The 19714-nt window shown below is 34.4% G+C and overlaps 1 protein-coding gene across 2 annotated transcripts in view; it reads right to left on the bottom strand.

Moving 5' to 3' along the window:
* DGKB (diacylglycerol kinase beta) overlaps positions 1–19714 on the bottom strand; it is a 324210-nt gene that overhangs the window by 9219 nt on the left and 295277 nt on the right. For both annotated transcript variants that reach the window (XM_042889110.1, XM_042889111.1), the window contains exons 23-24: positions 5354–5474; positions 3293–3353 (exon numbers count right to left, since the gene is read on the bottom strand). In XM_042889110.1, coding sequence (XP_042745044.1) covers positions 3293–3353; positions 5354–5474 — 182 coding nt within the window. The remainder of the gene's footprint in view (positions 1–3292; positions 3354–5353; positions 5475–19714) is intronic.

Genomic DNA, 19714 nt, shown 5'->3' with positions numbered 1-19714 from the left:
AGAGAGAGAGAGAGAGAGAGAGAGAGAGAGAGAGAGAGAGAGAGAGAGAGAGAGAGAGTCTATACTGTCATTTTAGGGATGCACAGTCTCTGTGTGTGAGAAAGGACAGGAGAAGTAGGAAAGGTAAACTCGTTGATTTCTTTGGTGGGAAATAGACTTCCAAGCCTGTATGAGGAGCCTGCATCCCATATATAAATAGAGATTTAATATAGCTTAGTCTGGATAATGGAATATAGCAAGAGATTTTTGATTAGGTTGAACCTGATTTCTTGAGAAATCATTTGCAAAATGCTGTCATTAGTACCAAAACATGAAGAAGAAACAGAAAAGGACTTCTGAGCTCAGCCACTTGCAACCTTGGGCAAGGTTGATTCAAAACATACTGACTGTATTGATTTCCTACTTGATCTCTCAAATCTTTTTAGGTCAGACCCTAAAACTACTGAACTTAAAGGAAACCAAAATTCCTGATGTTACTATGTCAAAATCAAATGTGTTATTTCAGCTTTTGAAAGTATATTGGAGGGGGAGAGAGAGCAGTCTTTTTTTCAGCAACAGATTTATGTCTGGAGCATTCAAGAATCAAAAAGGTGAGGCTCAGCTCTTCTGTCTAACTGATGAACATGATCTGTGTACATGAACTAACTGATGTGCATAGAACTTGTATACACAAGCAGACTAGTACTGAGTCGGGACAGTAGCTTCTGTTCTGTAAATCACACAGATAGTAAACTAATAAGGGCTTTCCTTCAGCATCCTTATGTGAAGCATGGGAATGTCCCCCATATGTTGCAATGCATGGTGTATGAATGCCAGCACCTTCTTATAATGGCCTCAGTTCCTTGTAAGATTTAAGGAAATACATTTACTAAGAGTGGAAATAAAAGGAAAAGAAAACTCATACATCATCTAAGAAACAAAACTCCTGGATTTCTTCATCTGAGCAAGTTGTTTTCTGTTTAATTGGTCATTTGCTTGAAGGTAACTTTGGGAAAAAGCTGCAATTTTTGTTTCCAGAGAAGACAAAAATTCACAATTCTTATGTTGGTCTCATCATACTTTTTCTGAAATTTGAGCTCTTTCTAGTTCAAAAAGCAGGCTACATAGCTGGCTATGCATAAGAATTGTTATGATTTTATATTTTTTCAGACTAGTTCTGGATACACATTACAGAGATCTTTCCTATATTTATATGATCAAGTACATTTTGGCTTCCAAGGACCCTTCTGAAACACACACTCAGAAATCAAATCTAACATCTATTTTTGGCATTGTCACAGGAGCAATTTCTAGTACTTTGCAAAAAAGGAAAAACTTCAGCATACTGATGGAGAGAGGAGAGGTTGCACTATATCTTTTTTCTTTGTGTGAAATTTAGAGGGGCAATAATGTGAGGAGCAACTCCATAAATACATTAAGATCCTCAGAAGAGACATAACAAACAAACAAAATATTTCCTAAAAAATGAATAATGTAACATGAAATACTTATTCTGGACCTAAATTCATAGTGGTGCAGTATCACAGAAAAGAAGTAGCTCTTCTCATATGAAAGAAATACAGTCTACAGTGAGGCTTTTTTTTTTACATAACACAAAGTAGTTTCTTTATGGTGTTATATCACAAGGGATATTTTCCACAGGAAAGTATATGCTACTTCTATCCCATGTAAAAAGTTTACTTTGATTGGACAGGAGTAATTATCAGCAATAATTTACTGTAAGGCAGTAATTGAAATGTAAAAACTCTATTCTCTATTTCCAGATTTGTCCTAAGTCGTGCAGGCAGCTTCTGTTAGCATTATTATCAGATAGCAGGGATTTTGTACAGAGCAAGAAATCAGGACAAAAAAAGCATGCCTCACTGCCAGCATCCTTCCAGAAGTTATCTTCTGTAATCTGTAACTGAAAAAATTATGTTTTTTTTGAACAAGTAAATGCTGTGTGCAGCACTGTTCTGCAATGAACCACTTGTGTAGAAGAGGTAAAGGTAATGACATCTAACTCCAAAAAGTTTATTGGATTACATCAGGAAATCTCCACTATTCTGCCTGTTCTGTAAACACAGTGTGTGTTTACACAGTTCCCTTCTCATTGCAGTACCTTAGTACTCACCACAGAGAATTAGATTTTAGGCACTTTCCCATGGTTCAGCTGTACACTACAGAATATCCAGCAAACCTGGACTATCACAACTCTTCATTCCTCTTAGTCTATACGTTACCAGCTTCCAGGCTTGATAGCACATTACTGAAAGTGCTCCCTTTAATTTCTCTGTGTTGCCTTTATCTTTACTAGAGACAATGATAATGAAAGTGATCCAGAACCTAAATTTGGATAATGACTCTCTGCTGTGGTGTAATACCTTCTTCTTTGGCACATTACTGTCATTTACAAAGTGTATGGTGACAGAGACTCAGTTACTTAACAGTACAGATTTTCTTTAGTAAAAGTCAGTAAAATTGCATACTAAAGTACATTACTATGACTATATACAACAACAAAAAGCTTAAAACTCTGCAACATCTTGATCTGCTTCATTACTCTCTGTAATTTAATCAAAGACAGATGACAATGGAGAGCTCTTAGTGCTCTACCTTTGTTGTGCTGCTCCCTCAACTGAACAGTGTAACCAGTTCCATAAAGAATCTGCAGTGAGCAAGCTTTTTCCTATTTGTTCAAATTTGGAGGAATGGATTTCTTCCTCCTGTTTATTTGCCTTCATTTCTTCTTTAAACCAATTTTTAATTATTATTTCTGTTGTACAATTCAAACAGTACAGCCAAGGCTTCAGCTTTAAATACAATGTTCTTGCTATGAACTCTCAAACACACAAAGGAAATCTTGCCTGAATTTTTACAGTATAATTATTTACTTATTAGCATCAAAACTCACATTGGTTCTTCCTCAGTAATGCAACAAGAGACTATAAAAGTAATACAGCATCAGAAATAAATGATCACATTGCGTAAAGATATGCACCCTGTATTTTCCAAACTTTTGAAATAACTGACCTTTTATTCCATCCTAGCCTGTAGAAAAAACAACATGATAAATTGAAAAGGCAGTAGGTGTTGAGCTATACAATAACAGCATATGAACATGTTAGTTAAGTAATTGAATTAATAATGATAAGGGTTGTCTCTTAAACTGAAAGATCTTGTTTCCTTCATTTCAAGGACTGACATTAAATAAATCAGTAAATATAAGTGACTATGGTAATTTTTGTAATTACAAAATAAAGTTTATGTACATTTTATTTAGTCCTCATCCCATCAATAACTGTATCCTTACCGTGCAGGGGGTTTGCATCCAAGGTTCCCCATCTATCTGCATAGGCAGAGACTTGCTGGTCCTAAAGTGATATATTTCATAAAATAAGAAAATGCAACTGGACAAAATTGAGATATGTACTTTTAAGGAGATATATGTGATGGCACACACGTATGTACCAGATTTACCCAAGCTTCTAGGTAATCTCCAACATGCTTACAAAAGTAAACCAGTTGCTTAGTAGGCAGACACCTTGCACACACATCTTGCTAGACTCTACTGTTTCATGAGAGAATAGTCTTCAATTTGTGAAATGAAGAGAGAATTATGCAGCAACTTCAAGAAAAAACTATTTACAGGAAAATTAAAAACACGGAAATCTGTTGCTATTATTTTTTAAATTTAGACTGAATACTGTAAAGAAAAGAACTAAATCTTAACTCTAATATTGCTTTACTAAAATCATGAAAGATATTTTTATGCTTGTGCCTAACAGCAGGTTAGACAGATCAGTAGCCACATACAGTTCTATCGTGTTCAGTAGATTTAATTTACCATGTTATAAATTGTTAGTAAAGGGTCAATGATTTTAATATTAATGTTCAGATAGTATTCCATGCCTACTTTTGGGTTCCATACTTAGAAATGCATAGATAAATGATAAAAAGAAAATAAAATTTAAAAATGATGATCTTTTAAATGACCTTTTCCAACTCTATATTTCTGTGTTATAGTCAGACCGTGTTAAAGTCTGGACAACTCAATATAACACGGAAGAATCAATTCTAACAGTGGAAAAATGAGTCAGTTGATCACTCGTGATCAGTGGAAATTCTATGTCAGACATTATTTTAAAATGACCAGCAGGTTGTAGTGTTAACCACAGTCATCAACAGCCAGAAGAAAAAGAAGGAAAGAATATTCAATGAAGTCTCACATAAGTTTGAAATAATTCTAGCTCTTTTGCAGTTCTTGTTGATTTGGGATTATAAATATTGTATCATGGTATCCAGGGAAGATGGGAATGAATGACTCTGCATTCTCATTTCTCTTTCTCACCCTCATGAGAGAGTAATTTGAAGCCAGGATCACCTGGTCCTTGAGAATAGTCTCAAAAATAGGCCACAAGCTTCAGGAATTCCTGAACTATCTTTAAGTTTTGACTTCTACTCTTTCTGTTAATTATCATACTTTATATCCAATTTCAGTCTTGATCCTTTCATTCTATAACTTTTGACTTAACTATTAAAATTTTGCAAAATTCTTCCTGAAAAACTCTGTACTGATGAAGTTGAATGCCCTTCTCTTTTCCAGCCCTTATTTAATCCAAAAGTTAGAATAATTATTTTTTCCTTAAGAGTGCATCCAAACTTCCTCTGTTGTAAACATACTGGTCACTGTTAGCATAGTAAGTGATAAAATGTAGCTAAATTAATCTGCTCCACTGCTCACAGTTTACACATATCAATGTATTTATTAGTAGTAATTTACAGCGTTCAATAAATAACAAATAAATTTAAAAGAGAGCACTTTGACTTCCGTGGATCAAACAAGTGCTTTACAAATACTAATTGCATACTACTATTCTCTGGTGAGAAATGCATTACAAATGGGTTAAAATGTGTCAAAGTAACGTTAAATGCCTTTTTGCTCTAATCTGCACAGAGTGCAGTCTGTAAAATAAACCAGGATGTTCATACATTACTCCTTCTCCTCCACTTGTTTAACAATATTTCTTCATAGGTTGAAATGACAGTTAAATACAACATGCAAAAACTGGATGTAAACACCTTCCTCCCTTCCTTTTCCTCTTTCCCTCTTTTTCTTTCTCTCTTTGCTTTCTTTCTTTCTTGCTTTCTCTCTTTCTTTCATACAGTTAAAGCAAGAAAGATGTATGGGCACAGAAAAATGAATAGAATACATTTGATATATAAATTGATACTCTCACAAGCATTAAGTTCAGTAATTATGACTATTACACTGTTAAATAAACTGTAGTGGTGAAATATAAATATCAATTGATAATATATAAAACCTTATTGTTCAATACAACAGTGTAGGGCAAATTAGATCTGTCAATACCTGATGACAACAGATGAGCACTGGGCAAGCCTTCTTCCAGCACTTTTCAGACCTGTATATATTTGACCCATCTCCATGGCTCCTTCCAGACCAACTACTTCCATAAGCTGGTCACTAAGATCTGAAAAAGTTGAAAAAATTGCATTTGGTCTAGACATGATTTTGACAGTTTTCATCCTAACTAGCAAGCTGGTCAGAAGACCAGCTATATATGATAATAGATAAAAAAAATGATATGAACTGCCTTTTCTAATCACTAAGAAGTGATTTCAGTTTTAAGTTTTGGAGCATCGGGGCCTGTTGGTACACTATTCTAAAATACCTTGACCAGAATGATTCTAAAACACAATAATACACTCCATGGCTTGTTTAAATTCATACACAGAAAGAAAAAATCTCTCAGCAAATGAGAAAACAGGAAATGCTCCTTTTCATAGAATGAAATGTTTGCAGCTTAGAATTTTTTATGCTTATATTTACAGATTTATTGTTTCAATAGATATTTAAAATCTGACAAAGGAAAAATCAGTGCCCCATACACTGCTAGTATCTTTTTCCAGACAATGCATACAACTGTAACTTAGACCTTGTGTGCATGCATTATTATTGTTTTTAATTATGAGACGATATATATATATATATATTTTTAATAGGATTTTTGCTCCAATTAGCACATAGATTCAATGCAAAAAGGGCAGGAAAAACTCCTATCAGCAATTATTTTGATGCCCATACTGCATTTTGATTACATAGCATTTTGACATTACGTTTCCAATAACATGTAAATAACATGTAAATATTGTACTTGTCAAAATAAATTTTAGTTTGTTTGACTTCAAGGAGTGAGGACAAATTTTGTCTAGAATTTTGGATACAAACAGAAATACAATCAGTATCTTAAACAGTATTATAGCAATCTGGTTTGAAAAGCAAAAAAGTAAGGTAATGAAATATTATCCAGAAATAAATAAGGTGTTTTGTATGAAATACATAATATGCTCTGGTTTCAATACATGCTGCCAAGACCAGATGGACAAGCAAAAAAATTTTTTTAGCTTTATATCATGTATGTTTTATAGATTAGCTGTTAATATCCCCGTTTCCAAAAGATAGGCTATTTGGTGAAGCAGAGCCATGAGCTAAAATGCTAGTCTATCATCACACTAAAGAAAACAAAGATAGGAGAGCACATTATTCTTTGTACATTTTAAATATGTCACATTTTAATGAAGGTAGAATTTCATGCTAATTATCATATCTGTAATTCTAGTCCAAAGTTTCAAATTGAGTCTTTTCTGTTCACTTCTTTGGGCTTTGAAAGAAGATAATTAACCAGAAGAAATATTGTGATAGGGGAAAAAATATATATATTAAAATCAAATAGGATTTATGGTCTGGGTTATTCTGCTTCCAATCAGAAAATCAAATGCTATCTAGTGCTTTCATTTTCTTAATATTCTTTGCCATTTTGATTTTCCCATCACAGTGAAATGTACCACATGATATTAATGGAGCAAAAATAAACTGTATAATTTACAATTAAAGAACAAAACAAGATGGCAAAATATTTTAATACAATAGGATTAATTTTAACAATTAATTATTATAGTTAGTATCTCTATAACACATGTAAATCCAATTCTGCCTGTTGAGTTTTCTGTTGAATTGTTTAAAGGACTGTATTCTCTTTAAATATTTTCCTTGAGTTACTCATACACTTTTAACTTAAATTTAAACAAATTCTGCTTTTCTTGATAATCATAGATTTAAATGGGAAAGTCTCACTAATTTTCAAGAGCACACAAAACTTTATAGAGGCACTAAATCATTAAAATGATTCCAGCCAAAGAAAACATCAAATTCTTTTTCATTTGGTTATTAGAAAATGGTTATTTTTTAAATGGGAGAATAATTAAGAACAGATTTTTATTACTGACAGCTCAGGCAACATATGCAAGATTCAGAATAGTGACATTTGCAGTGATATAAATTTGATGCATCATTTTTCAATAGCTGTAAGACTAGTGCCAGTAACAGCAGGTAACTAAGGGCCAAACTCTGCCCTTTGATCCATATCACACATCTCCAAAAATGTAGTGTATTAAACATTGGAAGATGGAACTAATTAATACTCCTATCTATCAAAAAAAGTGAAGTATTTTCTAAAAGTTAGCATTTACCATATTACATTCTCAAAGCAGAGTTATTTTAAGCAAAATATGAGTATTTTTAGAATCAGACTTAAATTAGACATAACCTCCCTTCAGAAGCAGTAAATATTAAATGCAAAATGTAATTTGGAAATTTGGAAAACTTAACTTAGGGCTCATTAGTATTAGCACTGTTGCTAACATATTCAACCTGATGGTTTTGTGTGCAACATTCATTTCAACAAATCCTTGAGCTAAATTACTTCGATAAGAACTTAGGGTGAAAAAAAGCTGTGCAGATATTCTAGTCCAGTTCCTCAAAAGTGTTACATAAGCTTGGGTACACTGCTTGAATATAAAGGACCAAGACATCAATGAATGAATTGCATTTGTCCTTAAGAGGTCCTCACCAACAACTCTGAAAGAAATTAAACTCTCTTAAACATGGTCAGGACTTCTTTTAAATTAAAAGATGGGAAAGGCAAAGTCATTCTTCATTCTGGTATGAAGCTGTCATTGATTTCTCAGAAGAACCCGTGCTGGGCTATGTACTGCTCAACATATTCCCCTAAATAGAGTCTGGGAACAGAACCAGATAGCAAGATACCGAGGATTCAGCAAAGTAAAAATAATGGCCAGTTATAAAAACTGTTTAAGAATTTCACACTACAGAGTAACAAGCAACAAGAAGGCAGAAAATTGAATACATGCAATCTAATGCCCATTAAAGGAAACAGAGCTAACTGACAGAGCTAATGACATGTGTAACCTGTTATATTCATGCATATTTAGAAACGTGTGTCCATGTGTATATGTCTATATGTATATGTTATATGGGTTACCACTGTCCTGCAGAAATTAAGATTATGTAGTTACTGTGGCTACTTCTATGACAATACCTGCTTGATGCTCAAAACTGATTTTAAAAAAAATCCTATTAAATATTATGACTGGTACTTCCATGTACTACAGAGTCTGTAGCTACAGTTGATCAACAATGCATAGAATGACATGAAAGAGATGAAAGAGAAAAAGGCAACCAGACACAGTAAGAAATATCTTCTGTATGAAAAGAATTTAGACTAGGATCCTTCAGGAAGGAAGATGAATGGAGGAAAGATGATATAGGTAGAGAAAATCTTAGGTAGCATGAACTAGGTAAACACAGTACTGTTATTTAGCATTTCTCTAAAATCAAAAACCAAGGAATGTCATATCTCTTCTGCAACAAACAGGAAAGCCTTTTTACACGATATTCTGTTAAATAATAATACCATACTAGTCTTAAAAAATTCCTAATTCACAAATTGATATAGATCTCGCAGGGTACCTTAAAAGAAATATCAGTTTAAGTTTGCCCTCTTATGCTTTATTTCTAATCATGCAACACAAGCTGGTGCTAGAGGTCAGATACTGAGAAATGCAAACTTGTAAGTTGACCTAGTGGCACTGTTCTTGTTGCCTTCTTATACTTTTATTCAATTACAGTTCAGAATAATGAATGGACTTGTTCACTAAACATCTTGGTGGTCCTGTGTGGAATCAGAAGTTGGACTCAGTGACCTTTACAGGTCCCTTCCAACTTGGGATATTCTATGATTCTCTGACTTAGAACAGGTTATAATGAGGATTTTCCTATGACACTTGTGAAAACTGTGCCTGTGACCTAATTCAGAAAGTTGTTTCAGTTTGATCCTCAAATTGTATTCTAAAATTACACGCTACCTGTGTCTATCAAGTATAGATTATAAACTATTTCTTTTTAGGCAAATTGTATTTTTAGGCAGGTTGTATTTCTTCTGTCTTCTACAAATTTTATTCTAAAGATAATTTATTCCATTTATGACTGCATTGATCAAATTTTCTGCATGCTACAATGCACGTTTCAGCTATTGCAACAACAAACCAAGTGACTTCACGTGTCTCTTCATATTAGCCCCTGCAGCACACAAAGGCAACTGTCCCAAAGCAGCACTGTTGGCAGCAGCTGGTCACTGACATGCAGGGGAGCATCTGACCTCTTACACTCATCCCTGATGGGAAGGATGAAGTCTCTAGGTAGATGACTGTCCTTTTCCTCCCATCAGGCAGCAGGAGTAATAGAAGTCCAAACAGAAACTTACAGAAATGGCAGACAAAACACTATCCGTGAATACAAGTCCTTTACAGTACTGCCTAGGGCATGAAGAAACACACTTGGAGACTTTAAAGTTTCCTAGCAAGGCATTTACATTTTCCATTAGCTTGGCATTAGTTGAACACTTCAATATTCAAAGTGAATACACAATAGGAGAACACGTTTCAAATGAAAGAAAAGTGGGGTAGTGAGTAGAAGCAGCATGATTAGAAATCCTGATTTACATAGAGAACTTTGCCTCTGTAATGGAACTGATTTTGATATCCCATTTATCTCTGCAATATATAAATATTGCTGTCCTGGTAAGAGATTGAATGACTATTATAATTCGGGGTTACTGCACTCAGGCACATTTGCATAAAAACACTGTTGGTCAGTGGTAAATCTGTCTCTGGCAGCAGTTTGTCTTCAGAGAGAAGGGACTCCACGGCTTGCTAAATGTAATCAAATCCTGGTAATCATCACACTGGAAATTTGTTGGCCCAAGTTAAAATAATGGATAAGAATATGAAAACTGGTGTGATGCCAGAGGATCCTTGAAAACCTCCTGAGCTCAGTGGTCTGCGCCACACAAATACTTCAGTATCTTCTCAGAACACTGGATGTATTAAAACTACTGTTTCCCATTGTGCAGGAATTTAGGGTCACTTCCATGACCACTGTACACAAAGCTCAAGGTGCATTTAATGCCACAAAGCTCATGATTTCAAATGAACAGCTTTTTCTAGATTCTAGATTCCTGGTTACAAGAAATCACTAAGTCAAAAGCATTCTATGCATTCTGTTTTATTGTTATGCTACTTGAGAAGCTACCTGAAGTAACATACGCCTCAATGTTTACAACTTTATTTCAGAGTTGTACCTAGAGGACCACACAATGTCAAGGCTCTGTTAACTTACTGATTCACAGACACATAACAAGAAAAAGATTTTACATCCAAGAGTTTATAGCGTAGACAAATAAAGCAGACAAAATATGGGGGAAAAGTAATATTATCATGCCAATTTTACGAAGTGGAAATTGTGCACAGTTTTAGGTTCTGTAAAAGGTTCGTCCTCAGCTGGATATATTATGTGTGACCCAGGAGAGTCATAGTATTTTTGCTGCTATATAAAGCATTAGGATCATGAATTTGCAGAAATTACTGGACAAGTTCACACATGAAAATTTGTATCAGACAGGAACTAAATCAACAACACTCTAATTTCAAATTCTATTCTCCCTCTTAACATTGACGTTAGCATAGATATCAAGTCCTATGTCTTTAATACTAGATCCAGTTTTTGACTATTTTGAGTTTGCTTGTAAACACAAAAAACCTCAGTTGGTTCCATACATTATGACAGTATTGATTCCCAATTCAAGTCTTTACTCTGGCCTTCATATTTTCTCCTGCTGCTAAAAATAAACAAAACAAGTCTGCCTCTTAATGTGAGGAAAAGAAGAAATACCACTTCTGTAATATCCACCCTAGCGAGATACTCATAGCATGATAATGAACTAAGCAGATATTTTATACTTATATAAACATACAGACAATCACACAGACATTTTATACCTATAAGTACATACACACATTTGATATATATCCAGATATATACACTTCTAAGCAGTACAGTATATTTTTGCTTTACCATCTGAATTAATGATATACTCTAAATGAGGTAAAACTGAAAGGCTGCTGCTTTGGATATTTAAAATGAATGCAGTTAATAAAATCCTGACTCTTCTGAATTCAGTGGCAAAACTCTCACAGACTTCAGCAAGGCCCAGTATTCACCCAGTGTCTTCTGTCTTGCATCATGGCACCACGGAGGCTCTGCCTCATTTGGAACTGTTTAACTGACGCAGTTCAGCCTAATACTGTGTATTGGACCTTTTTCTTCCCCCATATATAATTATTTCTGGAATCCCATTAATCATGGAGTGACAAGCTTCCCCCCAGAAGTAGCAGTGCAAAGAAGAAATAATCAGTCCTTCTAATTGAATATTACACGGAACTTTTTAACATGCACAAAAGGCTTTTGTAAAATGCAAGTGAACTTCTTTAAGCTTACAAGGGGAAAGGACAGGAAAATTCTTAAGAGAAACTTCCTTGATTAATAGTAAAAGAATAAAAATAGGAAAAATCCCCCACCACCCCAAAGCATTCAAATTAAATAGCTTCAACCCAAACCTTCTCCCAAATACCAACGATCAGATGTTCAACATTTGAAACAAGAGGTTTCATCTTCCACTTCAGGAGATCATTATGGGTAAGTCTTTCATGGTAAAGCTGGGCAGACAAAATGTATTCTTTTTTTATAGATTTACTCTTTTAATAGTTTGAGGTACAATTGCATTGAACATTCTGCTGCACCAAAAAGCCCCCTATTATTTTAATCTGTATTCTTTTAAAAGTTATTTGTTCAAAAGGATTTCACTCTGTTACTCTTATACCCCCTTCATCCAACAGAACAAAAGCTGTTCTATGAAAGGAGTCTAAACTTGGACAAACCGTAAAAAAAGCAAAAGTTCCTCTCTGTTTTTATCAAATTTGATTGCTGCAGCTGTTCCCAGTTTCTGTATTTTAAAAATAGCCTTATTCAGTGCCTTGTTGGCTAAAGGCCAGAGTACCATTAGAACATGCTGTACGGAAAACCTCTATTCAGTTACAGATACAGAAATATATTTAAGATCAGTGGGGGTCATCTGCAGCAAACACTTGTATGGGGGAAAATGGAATTTTAATGTGCTTGGATTGCTCACCACTTTTAACAGATATTTAAGAACTTCAAACCGGATATCTTTCTATTTGTATTGGTATTCTCAGTTTACTGAGCATCAGGTACAATACAGTATGAGCAAGTCAAGATCATTTAAACTAACAAAAATAGATCTAATTCTCAAATTACTTCTTAGTAGTTCTGGCATTCACTTTAAGTGGCTCCTAGTAATATTGGATATTTGATTAGCCTATAAAAATGCCACAGCCTAGAAAAGAAAAATACAGTAATATTGATGGAAATGTAGAAAACTGATCAATGGAAACCAGCTTTGATTTGTACATTTCTAGTACTGACAAGGGATAAATGTTCCCCTTCCTGCAGAGTAGCAAACTCTAATAATGGCATTATTTATTCAGCAAGGAGGTTTTTTTTTGTTGTTTGTTTTTTGAGGTTTTTTTTTTTTGCTTACTTTCTTTCCTTTTTTCCCTCTTTTCTCTACTTTTCTTCTGTGCAGTAGTGATTTTGGCCCAAAAACCCATAACCTCCTTAAAGATTATCATTACTATTTCTCTCCATGAGAAACAGTTCCATTTTCATCCTCTACTGTGTTGACACTCCATGTTGTTTGAAAATCATAGTATGAAGAATGGATAGTGGTTTGAACAACAGCAGTTTGTTAAGTTATTAACCTTGAGCCTAACCCTGGAAAATTATTCTGAATGTCACTGAGATGCATGATAGATCAAAATTTTTAGCTCTTTATGAGGGTTTAAAGTGTGTATGTCAGAGTGCTCAAAGCTACATTTTTCAACTGCAGCTGAAACTCGTGGTCCAGCTCCTGCTGGAGGCAAAGGCCTGTGGAATTGACACACTTTCTTCTTAACTCGTTGTTTGAGGGGGACACAAGCAGCACATATGCTACCTCTAGGACTGAGCAAGAGCAATTTCTACCCAAGGCTCAGCTCTCTTTTCAGTATGGACAATGCAAACTTGAATATAGCAGTCAACACATCTGGAGTTAATGAAAAAACAACTTCTGTAGTTAATTCTCAACCCAGTTGCATTTGGACAATTCTAGAGGGTGGACAAAATTGGTTACTCACTGGCATTGTGACAGGATGGCACTTCAATAAAGGCTTTCTAGGTTCCAACTTCATTGGCACAAACGTCATTGAATACAAGTTGGAAATAGTCATTCTGGATTTGTTTTTATTTTATTAAAACAGTTATTCACTGGAAAGGGTGGGAAGGTTGTTTCTTGTTTGTTTTTAGTTAAATACAGAAACTAATCCGGAAGGACAGAGGACTTCTCATGAACATTTCATGGAAAGGCTCACCTTCAAGGTTACTTTCAACAGAATAAGAGGAGAGTTCTTAATGTAATTTTGGTCTCTTCTCAACAAATAATTTAGGGATGTATATTCAGAGATATCAAATGGACTTTATGTGAGTTGCAACCATGACTATGAAGAGTTCTGTTTATTCAGGCCTATCTCTATGGTAACTACTCTAGTATTCTGAAATCACATACCATAATTATCAAGCAAAATAAATATGGGTGAGTGCAACAAACAGGTTTTCATTTACATATTTAAGGGATCAAAAAATCCAGCCCTATTTGTATAACGCACTGTGTGATCAATTTCGAAAAAAATATTTCATCATTGTAATTCATGCATGGTAATAGTAGTTAAGTGTTCTTTTCCATGACACTATTTTGCACTAGGATCAGCGGCACAAGGGGACTGGCAATATTCTAAAGGTATTAAAGAAAGAAGAAGATGCAGGTGCACTAATGAATGGATGGTCTTTGGATTACAGTATTTATGTCTGCTGTGCCGAACTAAACAGAAACCTAAACATCACACATACAAAGTGGTACAACAAGAACATCTGTGTTGGGGGGCTGAACTGGCATGGCTAATACCTTTAGTGCCAGGTGCAAGGAAATTTCAGTACAGCTTGAGTAATTTGACTGCTAGCATCTGTATATATCAGATTATCTTTCCAAATTTCACTGGAATGTTTATATAATACATCTGGCTTTAGATTCTAGCATACAAAAGGACAGGTTTTAATCCTATTCTTGGATCTCAACCTCTTTTTTCTCCCCCCCCCGGGGGGGTTGTTTTTTTTTTTTTTTTTTTTTTTTTTAGAAACATGTCCATTTCCCCAAGAAATTTTAGATTTTAATGGAAAATCACCTTCTAAAAATCAACCTTCAAAATAAAAATGAAGATTTTCATTTCAAATTGAAGTGACATACCTGTTTCATATAACATCAACGGCATTTGGAGGAAGACCTGAAGAACCTAAAAGAACCAGACAGCTGGCTGGAACAATTGCTAGGAGATACCAAAACAGTCACTTATGATGTACTCATTGAAGTCCTATAATAATAGCCTTTGAAATATGAGAAATTCCTACAGAGTTCATTGAGGCCATGACCTCTTTCTGCATTAAGTGGCTCAGGTTCAATCTTTTATTTCTTAATTAGGCAAAGACTTCAGTACTCAAAGCTGAAAACTTACAAAACCACCAGTGGATCATGTCAATTCAGATGGAAGTTAATGACCATGAAATCAATAAAAGCAGAAGGTATTCTCAAGAAACAACTGGGAAGGAAACAAAAAGAAGAAATATAGGAATAAGACGACTGTACTTGTTCTCTAGGATGGGTAGATTTGTTGAAGCACTGTAAATGTGTTTGAACCAAAGACAGTCATGTTTATTCTGTCCAATATATTTAACAAGACCAATATTTCTACTCAGGACAGGAAGGAAATGTTGTCAGTAATAGAGCTGGACATGTTGAGCTTTGAAGGAATTCTTCAGAAAGACTTTTGGAGAACTATTTCTTTCTCTTGGTAGTTTTAATTCACCTCTTTCCATCCCCAGGCACTGATTAAACCTCCTGAACATGTCTAATACATAATCTAAAAATGAAAGGACAAATACACTTCTCTGTGAATTGGGAGTATGTTTCACCACACTGTAAATTATCTTTGCTAAAGTCTAACAAGGTGTGACAAAAATATAATAAATACAAACAAGTCCACAGGGAACATACGCAAAAAACATTTTAAAAGGTTGATTTTAGACAAAAATGCTGTAGCAAATTTTCAGTCCCTAGTTACTCATCTTTTCTTGCTGCTTCAGTTCTAACGACAGATTCCTTCATTATTTTTTGACCTGATATGATACACCATCTGGTATAATTATGTTGCAAGTCTACATAAATAATCTGATGGTTGCTTTAAAATATATTTCATAAATTAGTATTATTATACATTAGCAAAACTCACTTCATTCAATTTCTACATTCTGTTGCTGAGCTATGACTTGCTGTGTGCCTAGAGGACCTGGGATTCCCAGACAGCCTTGCAGGTAGTGCTAAGTCATCATGAGCCCAAACAGTTTCCATAATCACACAAAATCCCATATGTTTAATTTATATTTATTATATATTGATAGACTATCCTACTGTTAGTCTAGAGTATCACCACAGACTTCCTAAGAACCACTGCCCTGTAGGAAGACGTTAAAGGCTTTTGGTCCTGATAGATCTTTTTCAACAGATTATAAACCATTTGGCTGATGGAGTTACCACATAACAGGACAAATGGCTGTGGTTATTCAGGACCCATTTAAGAAGTGGATCATGTGTTCCTCTCATATGACATCTCAATCACACCCCAAAACATTTCTGGAAGTAGCTGGATTGTCATAATTATTCCAATTTACACACACATAGCTGTCAAGACCAGAGGAGAACATCCTATTGCTGGCCTCTGCAGAGAGACCTTTGTACCCACAGTTTCATCTATCAGTACATGGGATCTTCCGCTATACTTACGTATACATCACATGGGGAATCAGGTTGGAAGAGACAAAAGTCACTGACTGATTGGATACATGCCACAGTGTTGCTCCTCAACAAGTTACAACAAGCATGGAGTAATAGTGGAAAAATATATATATATATTTATATATTATTATATATTATTTATATATATATTTATATATATATATGCTGGTGATTAAAATGTGTATACAAAACAGCAGTTGGTCATGAGCAAACATTTTGCTGCTATGAAGACCCAGCTGCTGCTTTGGTTGGCTAAAATGAAAAAGGAACAATGCTTTAGAAGATCTCACAACTAACAGATAACATGAGAAAAACCCAAGATTTCCTCACAAAAGATGAATATTCAGTCTTTTTTTCAGCCAATCATAACACATCAAATTTCTTTGGGTCTAGAGTCCTAGGAAAGAGTGACACGCACTAAATGAAAATCTACTCACAGCTGCTGAAACCAGTTTATTCTGTATGCTTGTTTCGGTCTCATTAAATATTCATTTATTGATATTAGACTTATGAAAAATTTAAGCATAATTTTAATCCTCCCTTATATGAATAGGAGAAATTAAAGGAACTGGGAGTTCATCCTGATTTATAAGTATTAGTGGTACAGCTTCTGATATTTTCAGAAAAGGACAACAATATCAGAAATCAATGAAAAAGAATGTTTTGTACAATACCTAAGTATTTAAGTACAATATCAGCTTATGCTAGTCATATTTCAAGAGTTGAGTTGAACGTTCTGTAATTGTGCCATCAACCCACATGAATCAAAGCTTTATTAAATAAAACTGTAAAAGCTGCCATTTGCTACTTTTAAAATATCTCATTTCTCACGTCATTTACTTGATAATGGTCACTAGAGTTACAAAATGCTAAAAATATCAGTGCTCTTGAAAATCTTGTTTGGGAACTTATTGTAGAAGCTGAAGCATCTGTAACACTGTACGGCAGTTATTAGCTTCTTGTAATTTCTAGCAATGTTCTTTACAAAGTGGAAATAAATGGATTAGCATTTTGACTTCTTTTAAGTAAGCATTTTGTATACAATTAATATAAAAGGAATTACCAAATCAATTTGAGCTGTAAATTCAGAGTTTTTTTTTCCAAATTAAAAACAAACAAACAAACGAAAACAACAACAAAATCCAGACTCCAAGCTGCTGCTAAACCTAAAAATCAATGGAACATGCAATGTATTTTGTTTTAATTAAAATGGAAATATATTGTCAAATTCAACAGACACGCAGAATAATTAAAAAGCAGAGTAAGAAAATCCTTCTAAAGTTAGCATTTGAAAAACACAAGTAACATTTTCCATAGTTCTTTATGCAAGGGAAATCAAAATCGAACTCAAACAACAAGCTTTCTCTCACAGAGAAAGTTCAACGAAAGTTTGACTCAACTAACATTCAGGCATAATGAGAACTCGGCCCAGTCCTAAACCTTCTGAATAAATAGAATAGTATTTTCTTAGAATAAAATAAATCTGTGCTATTTTATTTGCAACATAAAAAACAATCAAATAAAAAGACAAAAGGAGAGCAGTGAGGGAAAACAGTTACTAGTTAAGTCGAGATACTTTTTTCCATCATGTGTTTTCATCTAAAATATACTGGAACATGACGTTGCCAGTGACATTCCCAGTGTTTAAACAGTTCTTTATATCATCAAAGTACAATATACACATTGAAGTTTAAGGCACTTAACACGAAAAGTACAACATACAACACTAAGGAGCACGGAAAGTGGAGTTCACAAGAGTATTGAATTGAGGATAGGCTGTCTGAACACTTACACCTTCTATGCTTTGAGTTCTAATTCTCTAGCCTTGAAACCATTTTATTTTTTTTTAAACTTACTTTTTACAGTCAGTGTACATAAAACACTTCATAAAATCAATTTACAGAATTATCCACATGGATACAGAATAACATTTTCTTTTTTCTTGTTTTGTTTATCTCCTATAACTTATCATTCTCATTCAATCACAGTTTTAGTCTTTTATTGGTTAAAGCTGTTGGTTGAAGGTTTAGTTAAAACATTATCAACAGAAAGTACTTGTTTGCCTGATCTCCATTACGTACAGATTTTCCTGCTGCAACACTCAAGCTGCAAAGGGTAAGACAAAGACTTCCTACTTTTTTTGTTCTATTTTACAGCATTTCACAAAATTGGACTATATGTTAAGTCTGCAATGTAGTAATTGAGGAATCACAACTAAAGCTAGTAACATGAAATACACATCTTTATGTGGGATCTGCTCCAAAGCCTGCCAGTGCAGCAGGAATGAAACGACCACTTTGTATTTGGTATCTTAACTGCCTAAGTGGTTTTAATACTATATGTGTAATATTACTAATGTAATAAAGGAACACTTAACCATTTTCATTTTATTTTAACTATTAATTGCAGAGTGACAAAGACAGAGGAACAAAAGTCAGAGGTTTTGAATTCTGCTCAGCTGGAGCACATTGTGTGATTTCAGGAAACTATACAGAATTACTGTGGGGCTGGAATTCTTCTGGCTCTTGAGGAAATAGGAATAAGTTTTTCTATAAGTTACCATAAAGGTTTCCAACAGCTCCAGTTTCACATATGCAACCAATATTCATTGGTGATCACCAATGATGCACTGATCAGACTGTGGGCTCTCCAGGGCCCACATTTAGGTTTTTTTTTGTTTTTTTTTTGTTTGTTTTTTTTTGGTGTGTGTGTGTGCTATACTCTATTTCTTGTAATTCTGCTATCTGATTAGGCTCCATAGGAGGTACTGGAATATGCATAAATAAAAAGCAAGAGAAGACAAAAAAATAATAATTGCTACTATTAATCTAAGAGATTGTGATATAAACTATACATTTCATATCGCTCTGTTAACTCCCAAGGGAGTCTGAGAGAACACATATGTGCATAAGCCAGTGTTATTGAACAGTGTTTCCTCATCTGTTTAGCAGAAATTTCATCCCAGTGCAGACTGATGATTTACACTGTATTTTCCTTGGCTAACTTGTGAAATAATCCTTACTTCAGCTCCATCACTCAGCTTTCTTGCAAATGCCTGCTTATTTTTTGCAATTTTTTTTTTCCATCTCTGGGAATTTTAATAGGCATGAGTGAATGAGCACAGTTATGAAAGAAATTCATAGGAAAACCCTGGAATTCAGTTATTAATCAGGCATATCATCTTCATGTCTTTCTCAAGCTGACTAGTGCTTGGTCATCTGGATAATGCCAATGATCTCTTTCTAGTCTGACCACCATAAAGCCACTTGTACACAGTAGCATGGCTTGGCCTGTGAGTGTGCCTGCATCTCAATAGGACTATTCACATGAACAGATGTTACTCAATGTGAATACTGGTTGAAGTGTTAAGCCTGTCCTTGCTCTTCCTCTTATTACAAACATCAGCTGCTCAGATATTCAGGCTCTTTTTTTATGGCTTGTTGCCATAAGCAAAGCATGTGGATTTTATCTTATTTTTTAAATCCACCATTCTTCTG

The sequence above is a fragment of the Lagopus leucura genome, unplaced genomic scaffold (genome assembly GCF_019238085.1).
Source record: "Lagopus leucura isolate 7727_CA_CO unplaced genomic scaffold, USGS_WTPT01 Super-Scaffold_100157, whole genome shotgun sequence".
Taxonomy (NCBI): Eukaryota; Metazoa; Chordata; class Aves; order Galliformes; family Phasianidae; genus Lagopus; species Lagopus leucura.
Note: the sequence above shows the minus strand (reverse complement) of the source record. Positions and strands in the feature narration are given on the sequence as shown.